At 35.0% G+C, this 11124-nt stretch overlaps 1 protein-coding gene across 1 annotated transcript; it reads left to right on the forward strand.

Annotated features, from left to right (window-relative positions):
- Positions 1-5534: 5534 nt before the first annotated feature.
- Positions 5535-8000, forward strand: LOC129000584 (uncharacterized). Its single transcript, XM_054427544.1, has one exon. The coding sequence runs from the start codon at positions 5535-5537 to the stop codon at positions 7998-8000; it is 2466 nt and encodes an 821-aa protein (XP_054283519.1).
- The last annotated feature ends 3124 nt before the right edge of the window (positions 8001-11124 follow it).

The following is an 11124-nucleotide window of genomic DNA, read 5'->3' on the forward strand; positions in this document are numbered from 1 at the left end:
TTATTTTTGCTGATTCCTCAAATTATTTCTTCACATAACCATAAATGTGTAGTTGTGTTGACCATCAGTGTGCATTATTATAGTGGTGAATAGCGGTAATAGGGTATAGTGTGGTGAAAAATAGCGTTCGTACCACGGACTGAAATGGTTTTGTAGCTCTCGATCGATTTAAGATCTCGACTTTAACTCGGTCTCAAACTTAAAAACTATCTCGAGCCGGCAAAACCTCATTTTTGGCCCTAGGTACGAAATATACTATTTCGAGGTCTAGAACCAAGTAAAGTGACAATAAAAAGTTCCAACGGTGGATGTTAATATATTTTTGTTCTACTACTGCAAAAGCGGTTGCTTTCAATTCATATATATACGTCGTTGAAGTATGTCTTTTTTGTCTTACAGAGGAAAAAGATCTGATTATGTCGTGACTGTTTGTGTTAAAAATGTATTAAAACTGCAAATTTGTGTATTCATACATCGTTATAGGTTATAGTCAGTCAAACGGTCTAACACTAACGCACTAACACATAACCGTTACAGACAATCAATTGATTTACAAGGTGTAAGGATATCTTTAAGAATTCTTATAAAGGTAAATAAGTTGTTAAATCATTTTTTTTTTTTTTTTTTTTTTTGAAGTAGTTGTCCTAATATATTGAGTAATATGATGAAAATTATCGTTCATTAAACGGGTTAAAAGCTGATTTTTAAAACTCGCTCATTTTACGGAGTAAACCTGTACAGTATTACATCATCCATCGTTATAGTCAGTCTAACTTAACACTTATAAAACCATAGCAGACAATCAGCTAACTATTTAAATAGGAATAAAAATATATAAGGCTATTTTTTAGAAGAATTTGTTAAATCTATGTTTTGTGAAATAGTTATCTGTATATATTGAGTAGTATGACGAAGTAACTTCACACAGGCTTTACGTTATTTTCAAAATTCACTCAATTTACGATCTTGGATTGCGTCCTCATACGAAAAACGTCTACAGTGGGGGAAGGTGAAGATGTCCACACAAAGCTGCCTAATCATTTATCTTTCACTCCTGCACAAGTGTTAGTGGAAGGTTGCCTAAAAAATTAAAATAAAAACTATCTAAAGAAAATAGGTATGGTTGTTGTGCTATCTTTTCTTAAGTAAGGATACCTAATTTGTTCAATTTTATGTGATACTAGCTTTAAGTTGGTTTTAGCCAATTTTCATATAGAAAAGTAGCAATCACCATAACGGTAATACCTAGCTGGAACTGATTTACTTTTTTCATTTTGATGTCCCCAGAGGCCAAAAACACTACTCGTTCAGATATATATATATATATGTGTATATATATATATGTTTGTCATTTGAGTAATTTTTGTCCGATTTTGATGAAATGTTGTTTAAATGTGTAAGGCGGGATGACCAGCATGACGGACGGGGTTTTATGGGGGCTTCCATTGGGTAAAATAAATGGGTTTTCTCATTTTAGCGAACTTCCCATAAAGGGAATAAGCTGTTACCATAACTGTTACCATGGTAAGACGTAGCCCCTTTACCGATTTACTTTTTCGTTTTGAGGTTCCCAGAGGCCTAAATTACCCTCCGTTCAAATTCATGTAAATATTTGTGTAAGTCCGCTAGCGCGATAACTCAAGCAAAAATGATATGGCGGTTTTATGGAGTAAAAAAATATTTTTTCCCATTTTTGGTTTAAAAAATAAAATTTCACGATTTCTTTCCAAACCATTGTAGAGTAAAAAAAAAATTTGTATATTGAAGTGTTGTTGTATGCCTGATGGTTGCGGAGATAATTTAAAACAACTTTAGATAAAAATTCACGTGTTATTCTTACGGAGAATAGATCAACTGTTTCATTTTCCTTGTTTATGGATACATTTTAATCAAATTTGGTAATTTTGTTTATTTAATACTAAGCTACTAACATTTCAATAAAAAAACACAACTCAATACCTTCCCTGTAGCAGCAATACTATTTACTCATTAAAATTAATGTTATTTAAATAGGGAATAAATTTGATAATTTTCAGGAAATATTTGAATAAAAATCCAGCTAAGTAATGGAAATTGGCTTAGTCTGCAGGTTTGCTTTGGCGAGGTTATTTTTAACCCTCAAAATACAAAATTTACCAACTTCTCTCTAGACCTTTTCTAAAGAGCTTAAAAACCAATAATTTATTATATTAAGGGTTTTTGTAGAGTTATTGGTAACGGAGAAAATAAAAAAATATTAGTTTATGGAGAATATTGTAAAATTTAATAGTTTCCTTGCATATACAGATTTCATTGAAAATTAACTCAGACAAATGGAAATTCGCTTAGTCAGCAGGTTTGTTGCAGTGGGAGTATTTAGCTAAATGTTTATTTGAAAATATATCCAGAATAATTTAGAGATGAAACTCCGTTTACAGAGAGCAGTGCTGTAGCTCGTGATTTGCCTGGACCCATGATTTGCCTGGAAGAAACGTCAGCACATTACATGTACCAATGAGTAAACATTAATAACACTTCTAATGTGAGTAATGTTGCATCCTCCCACAAACTAAATTGCAAACTTATGTTTCTTTGTCTGAATATCTTATAGTGACTGTTTACAAAACTGTGTATCAGCAGTTAACTCTGGTTCTCAAACATCTAGAGCTGTTCAAGTGAGAATTATAATTAATTGTCTATCCTGTAATTCAATAACATAATCCGTAATGTATAGCTTATTTCATTTTTGTTGTTTATTTTAGGTACAAATTGTTTAAATGTAAGATAATAATAATGAAGAGACAAAATGGTGGGCATTTCATGAATTTTCCTATATGAAAAGTGATTAGAAATATTTAGTTATATCATTCACACTTAAGCGCTTTGGAGTAAGGGAAGAGGACTAGCATCATACGTAAAAGATGCACTTTAGATGTGCTTTTGAAGACTCGAAGAGGAAAAATATCTCACGTAAATGTGTGTGTTTTGGACGTAAACCATAGAAAACGAACATCCAGAGATAAAGAGACAAAAGTGTATGTTTTTTCCAGTTTTCTGCTATAAATAGCGGTGAGAAGAGCTATTTGAGTGAGAAGAGCTATCTACAAATCAGTCATAATCAAGTGATTTCAAAGAGAAGAAGAGAAAAAGCATACTACCTAAAATCCTGTATTTTAGACGGAAACTATTGAACACGTCCATCCAAAGATCCAGAGACAACAGTGTTAGTTTTTTACAGTTTTCTGCTATAAATAGTGGTCAGAAGAGCGAGACAAATCAGTCATAACCGAGTGGTTTTGAAGAAAGGAAGAGGAGAAGCATACTACGTCAAATCCTGTCTTTTAGACGGAAACCATAGGACACGACCATCCAGAGATCCAGAGACAAAAGTGTTAATTTTTTACAGTTTTCTGCTATAAATAGCGGTGAGAAGAGCAAGACAAATCAGTCATAATCGAGTGGTTTTAAAGGAAGGAAGAGGAGAAGCTTACTACGTAAAACCCTGTGTTTTAGACATAAACCATAGGACACGGCCATCCGGAGATCCAGAGACAAAAGTGTTAGTTTTTTAAAGTTTTCTGCTATAAATAGCGGTGAGAAGAGCAAGAAAAATCAGTCATAATCGAGTGGTTTTGAAGGAAAGAAGAGGAGAAGCTTACTACGTAAAACCCTGTCTTTTTGACGGAAACCATAGGAAACGACCTCCCAGAGATCCAGAAACAAAAGTGTTCGTTTTTTACAGTTTTCTGCTATAAATAGCGGTGAGAAGAGCGAGACTAACCAGTCATAATCGAGTGGTTTTGAAGAGAAGAAGAGGAGAAGCATACTGCGAAAAAGCCAGTGTTTTAGACGAAAACCATAGGACACGGCCATCCAGAGATCCAGAGACAAAAGTGTAAGTTTTTACAGCTTTCTGCAATAAATAGGGGCGAGAAGAGAGAGACAAATCAATCATAATCAAGATATTCTGAAGAAAAGAAGAGGACAAGCATACTGAAAAAATACTATGTTTTAGACGGAAACCATAAGAAACGACCATCCAGAGATCCAGAGACAAAAGTGTTAATTTTTTACAGTTTTCTGCTATAAATAGCGGTGAGAAGAGCAAGACAAATCAGTCATAATCGAGTGGTTTTAAAGGAAGGAAGAGGAGAAGCTTACTACGTAAAATCCTGAGTTTTAGACAGAAATCATAGGCCACGGACATCCAGAGATCCAGGGACAAAAATTTTAAAATGGAAGCGAACAAACAAACTTGTGTTAAGTGCAACAGGACTGTTTTATCTAAAAACATGGTGCGTCACTTAAAAACCTGCCGTGGTGCACAGGTGCGTACAATTGAACCACAGAAGCCTTGTGAGTTGTGTGGCACATTAGTGACATTATCCCACAAATCACGCCATCTAAAAATATGTACTACAAAACGTTCAAGAGATGAACTTGCTGCTCCAGCTGCAAAGAAACATTGCGTGGAAAATAATGCACAATCAAATAGCTCTAGCCAGCCCGTGGAAAGTGTAATGCCCACAACTAGCTCCGCTACAAATACTCTCCAATCATCCGTACTTTCCACAAACAACACTGCAATATCAACCAATAACGACATGGCAGAACCTAAACCTGACCTAGAAATAAAAGAGTTAGAGAAGGCGTTCAAGAATAGAATGAAAACGTATGTAATTGACAACACGCTTGCGATAAAAGACCCTATACAGTTTCTTAAACTATCAAGACCTCTATTTTATGATAAAATAGCCAAGCAAGTGCAAAATAATAACGTAAAAATAAACATTGTACTTTTAACTGAGTTTAAAAAAACATCTAACGATGAAGAAATTTTTCAAGAAATCAATTTTAAAACTCAAAACGATATCATATACTCAACCACGAATATAGAAGATCAGTTACAAACTAAAGAAAAGAAAATCTTGACTGAAATGGAGGAGTTCCAGACTAAGGGATCAGGTTGGTCCCTGAATAGGATACTTAACATAGAACTAAGGATCAACCGCTATGTACCATTAAGAGGTTCTTCATACATAGACCTGCCGGAACCAATTAAAAACAAGAGAGCCACTATAAATATTGTAAATAAAGACCAAAAATGTTTTTTGTGGTCAATACTTGCTGCTCTGCATCCTGTAGATAGGGCAGAACACCCTTACAGAACACAACACTACCAGAAATATGAGCACGACTTTGATTATGCCATGAATGGGATTGATTTCCCGGTCAGTTTGAGTAACGTTAAACTTTTTGAAAAGCGAACTGGGATATCCATAAATGTTTACAGCCATGATGAAAAGTGGGTTGTGTATCCATTACTGACAACCGATGAGGAGAAAGAGAAACATGTTGATTTACTATACTTAAAGGATGAGAAGAATACACATTATTGCCTAATTAAAAATCTAAGTAGACTTGTTGGAGCACAGAAATCAAAGCATTCACATAGTATCCACATATGTAGACGGTGCCTATCACATTTTGGCACAGAAGATTTATTGAAAACACATAGAGAATATTGTAAGCAGCACGAAGCAGTTAAGATCATAATGCCCAAAGAAGGTGAAACAATAAAGTTTAATGACTTTAATAAGAGAATGAAAGTGCCATTCGTCGTCTATGCTGATTTTGAATGTATGCTTACTCCAGTACATTCTACCGGAAGTGAAGAGGAATACACAAGCGGATCGTACACGAAAAAGTACCAAAAACATGATGCGATTAGTTTTTCGTATTACATAGTACAAGAAGAACACAATTATGCAAGGCCAGTAACATACTTTGGCGAAGATGCAGCTCAGGTTTTTGTAGAGAGGTTGTTCAACGAGTCTAAGAAAATAAGCTATCTATATTCAAAAGAAGCTGCTAAGCCAATGGAACTTTCAGAGGAGGACGATATTACTCTATTGACGGCCACTCAGTGCCATATTTGTGGAAAGGAGTTTACAGAAGACAAGCCGTTTGTTAGAGACCATGACCATCTTACAGGAAAACTAAGGGGTCCAGCGCACAACGCTTGTAATTTAAATTTTAGAAAACCTCATTTCCTCCCCATATTTATTCACAATCTTTCTGGATACGATACTCACCTGTTTATCAAAATGTTTGGTTTGAATGATGACACTATTGATGTTATACCAAATAACGAGGAAAAATATATTTCTTATACTGTTCATGTAAAAGGAGGTATTGATTTGAGATTTGTAGATTCGGTTAAATTCATGTCAAGTAGTTTAGACATACTCGTCAAGAACTTATCTCCTCAACATTTTAAGCATACTTCGAAGTACTACTCGAGTGAACAGCTGAAGCTGCTGCAAAAAAAGGGTGTGTACCCTTATGACTTTATGGACTCCCTACAGAAATTTGAATACACGTCACTCCCACATAAGAAAGACTTCTACAACAAACTAACCATGACCAACATTGAAGATGAAGACTATGAGCATGCAAGCAAAGTTTGGAACGAATTTAATATACAAAGCATGAAAGCATACACTTTACTCTACAACCAATCAGATGTATTGCAATTAGCAGACGTCATGGAGAACTTTCGAAACATTTGTATGGAGACTTACCAGCTGGACCCAGCATGGTACTACACAGCACCAGGACTAGCTTGGAGTGCCATGCTCAAAACAACCGAGATCGAACTTGAACTGTTATCAGACTACAATATGATTCTAATGATTGGAAACGGGATACGAGGAGGATTATCACAATGTTCGAACCGGTACGCCACTGCCAATAACAAATACATGGAGGAAAGTTATAATGAAAATTTGCCCACGTCATATCTTACATACCTTGACGCCAATAACTTGTATGGCTGGGCTATGAGCCAACATATGCCTTACTCTGATTTCAAGTGGGTAGAAGATGTTCACAACCTTGATATTTTATCAGTTCCAGATGATGGAAATATGGGATACATATTGGAAGTAGATTTAGAGTATCCCCAAGAACTGCACGACCTACATTCCGATCTACCTCTAGCACCTGAAAGACAAATACCACCCGGATCTAAACAAGAGAAACTTCTAGCCACATTGTTTGACAAAAAGAGATATGTTCTACACTTTCGGAATTTGAAGCAATACATCTCTCTCGGTTTGAAATTAAAGAATATTCACAAAGCAATAAGTTTCACTCAGAGCAACTGGCTTAAACCTTACATCGATCTGAATACTAGTATGAGAACTAAAGCTACAAACAATTTTGAAAAGGATTTTTTCAAGCTTATGAATAATGCCGTGTTTGGCAAAACCATGGAAAACATTCGGAATCGTGTCAACATCCGGTTGGCGACAAAGGAAAAACAAGTAGACAAGTGGTTGGCTCAACCTAACTTCAAGAGGAGGACAATATTTACGGATCAACTTGCGGCAGTACACATGAGCAAGACCAAACTTGTATTCAACAAACCTATCTACGTGGGAATGAGTATTTTGGACGTGTCTAAGACATTGATGTATGACTTTCACTACAATGTGATAAAAGCACGATACGGGGATAAAGTTCAATTGCAGTACACAGACACAGATTCACTTACATACTTAACATATACTGATGATGTATATAAAGATATGAAGGAAATGCAAGATTTTTTCGACACGAGTGACTACCCACCTAATCATCCATGTTTCAGTGTCACTAATAAGAAGATCATCGGAAAGTTCAAGGATGAACTAAATGGAAGAATTATGTTTGAACACATTGCGTTGAAATCAAAAATGTATGCAAGTAGGTCAGAAAATGACAGCATCTCAAAAAGATCAAAAGGAGTTAAAAGAGCAGTTGTAGAAAATAGTATTACATTCCAAGACTACAAAGACTGCCTGAAAACCCAAATTGACAAATACTGTCCAAATAACGTAATTAGGAGCTATAAGCATGAACTGTATAGTGTGGAACTCAACAAGATTTCGTTGTCAGCTCATGATGACAAAAGATTCATTTTAAGTGATGGTATTAGTACTTTGCCGTGGGGACACTACAAAATACCTGAGAATTGAAAGATAGAGAATGAAGAATGAAGAAGAATGAGAATGAAGAATTGACTAAACTCGAATGTAAATATTGTATAAAATAGCAAAGACATACTCTATTAACGGATAAAATATGAATGTGAAGAATATATGAATTTGAAGAATATATGAATTTGAAGAAAATATGAATTTGAAGAAAAATACTCTATTACCGGTTAAAATATGAATTTGAAGAATATGAATTTGAAGAAAAATGTGAATTTGAAGAAAAATGTCAATTTGAAGAAAAAAAATTTGAAGAAAAAAAATTTGAAGGAAATCTGAAGTGGACCGGACACATGTTATGTTGTCTGGGCTAGGCCTCTTGGGGAAACCACTATAAAAAAAACGCATCATGCTCCTACCTCATGGGTGATGTGGAATGTAGAGCACTATGTCGACAATGGCATCAGCTTCCAGGACTACACTGACTGACTGAAACCTCAAAATTGACAAATACAGTCCAAGTAACGTAATTAGGAGCTATAAACATGACCTGTGTAGTATGGAACTCAACAAGATTTCATTGTCAGCTCATGATGACAAAAGACACATTTCAAGTGATGGTATAAGTACTTTGCCGTGGGTATATTACAAATTATCCTGATTGAATTATGGTGAACAAAGTAAAGTTTAACTCAGCTTGCGTGTAAATATTGCATACCAGAGACATACTCTATCAAAGGAAAAATTTGTTTATCAAAGAGGACTATACACATATTATGTTGTCATGCCCTCGATTCCTTTCTTTCTATAAAATAAAGGGTGAACATAGAACCATTTTTCTCTTTTTTATACGTACAACCTACCTTAATATATTGAACTAATAAAGTACTTTTCAGTTCTACACACGTTAGGGAGTCTAACAAATTATTACGCTATAGTAAACTAGTTATCTTTCAAACACCACATCAATATAAAAAATCATAACCAAGAGAGGACGGGTAACATCCTGCCTAGAATTTAAATATAGAATGTGTTATACATTTCAAATTTTCTAGAGAACCCGTGCGGCTCAATGAGCCGCATAGTATGAAACATAACGCTGAGGAAAACGTTACGCTTAAATTCGAGTAATTCTAGTTAGGTCTACATATTAGAGCTGTTTAAACACTTGTTAGAAACTAATTTTAAATATCTCTATTTGCGTCGTCAAGGTGCACCTGCATTTTTCTGCTCTCAGTTTTAACTGATAGCTTCTAATGAATGCCAAACGATCTGCCTCAATTCGAGCAAACATGTTGCAACAAAGTTTTTCCAACTTTGAGAATTGAAGAAAACTTTTGTCTAGACATCCCCCTAATCAAACGAATTTTCTCCGTAGAGAATCCTGGAAAGTGGGGTGACATCAACAATTTAATGTGCTCCATTTTTTACCCACAAACTCTGGGTTATCAACTGAAAAGCCATAATCTGCTTTGAATAGGCTAAAGCAACAACACCATTGATAGTTTAACGTATTTTAACATGTTGTGTGTTGTTAGTCACAGTATATGTCCCGCATCAGAATGTCCTCACGTTGTTCAGTGGGGTTTCTCTTAATACCTGTCCCAAAATTTTGAAAGTATGGATTCATTTGTCGAAATAGGTTGGATAACTTTTGTAGCTATAAGATTTGGATAGCAATTTTCATTTTCTCTTTTTGAACAGCATAGATTATTTTCCTCTCCTGAATCATAAAAATAAACTTGACTGTAACTACTCGATCGTTGAATACACTAATTCCTTCACTTATGTCTAATATTACCACTAAAATTCAGTCAAAAAACGTTTTATACGTTTGTCCGAGGAACTGGCAACATAACCTAGAAGTAAACAATCCATTTGTGTTTTTCCTCAATTAAAGTAGAGCGAGTAATACAAAAAAGTTTACAACTAAAACATAAAGTCCGCCAAGATTTGGTATAATCTTACTACTTGAACTTATCAACTCAAGGCATTATTATGGTTTCTAATAAATGTTTTGAAATATCTCGATCTGTCAGTGTCATAAGTAAAAATTTCTTGCTTACATTGATTTGATCTTACATTAGGCAAGTTTATTTTACAACCGTGACAACACTATGTGCTTCGATTTTTTCACTTCCAAAGTAAGTTGCATAGCAGAACTGGCAAATATTATTCATCTCACCAAGTGCATGTGTACATGGATGGGTATCTTTAAGATCAGGCCTCTCTTTCTCTACTCTCCTCATACGCATAAGATACCTTATTATTAATTGTCTCCTCCTCCCGTTTTCAATATTTCTTCTTTCAACTTTAGGCATTTTCCGTTTTTCCAACAAAACTGATTAACTGTTTAACTTGGTCTTAACATACTGAATATTAAAACATTATAAAGCTAATGCGTTTCTTTTTATAAACAGCTGTTTTTTTTTGTTTTTAAATTTGTTCTATGTTTTTCTTATGGAGAAAATCCAACCTTTGAGAGGGTCTCACGCCCCTAAGAGTAGAATTTTAAAGTTCTAAAACCTTATTGTAAAACTAAATATTGAGACGAATTTGTTGACATCTTAAACGTTGAAATTGGTCCACAAATAAGGGAGGAATTGCGTTAACAAAATACGGCTTTACGTATTATATATATAGATAGATATTAACCAAGCTATTAATAAGTTTTATTTTTGTCTGCACCCTAAACACTTAAAATAAATACACGCGAAAACCCGTCGTATCACATTAATTGTGAAATAAATCAGAAAACTTAGTCACGTGAACTCTCCGACCAATCATATGGCTTCGCCCCAAGAGGTGTCTCTTGGGGCGGCGCAGAACCGGCATATACCATACTACTTCCGAGAAGGGTTGAAAATGATTTTGAGAATAAAGCAGTTGTGGGGGATGTCGCAAAGTTGGGGGATGTGCCATAAAAGAACAAAAATAGCGCGGGCTTAGAGCCGAGGGAATGGTTACTTTACTTTTATCTAACGTATATTTGTCGTCGGAATCCCTTCCGAAACTTATTTCTTCGGCTATCGTGATAAGTTGGGACAGTCTGTCTTTTGTGGTTATTTGGGAAACTCTCGATTTGTTGTTTTTCAAAAGCGTGTCGGTTGTTTGGATCTTGTAAACCAAATCGTGTGCTTGGTGGTAAAGTAAGACTTTGACAAAG

Source organism: Macrosteles quadrilineatus, unplaced genomic scaffold (assembly GCF_028750875.1).
Source record: "Macrosteles quadrilineatus isolate MER2022 unplaced genomic scaffold, UCM_ALF_1.0 Scaffold_8__2_contigs__length_117827958, whole genome shotgun sequence".
NCBI classification, from domain to species: Eukaryota; Metazoa; Arthropoda; class Insecta; order Hemiptera; family Cicadellidae; genus Macrosteles; species Macrosteles quadrilineatus.

Excerpts from the sequence above, each read along its gene's own strand:
- LOC129000584 (XM_054427544.1), top strand. The coding sequence starts at position 5,535 with ATGCCCAAAGAAGGTGAAACAATAAAGTTTAATGACTTTAATAAGAGA.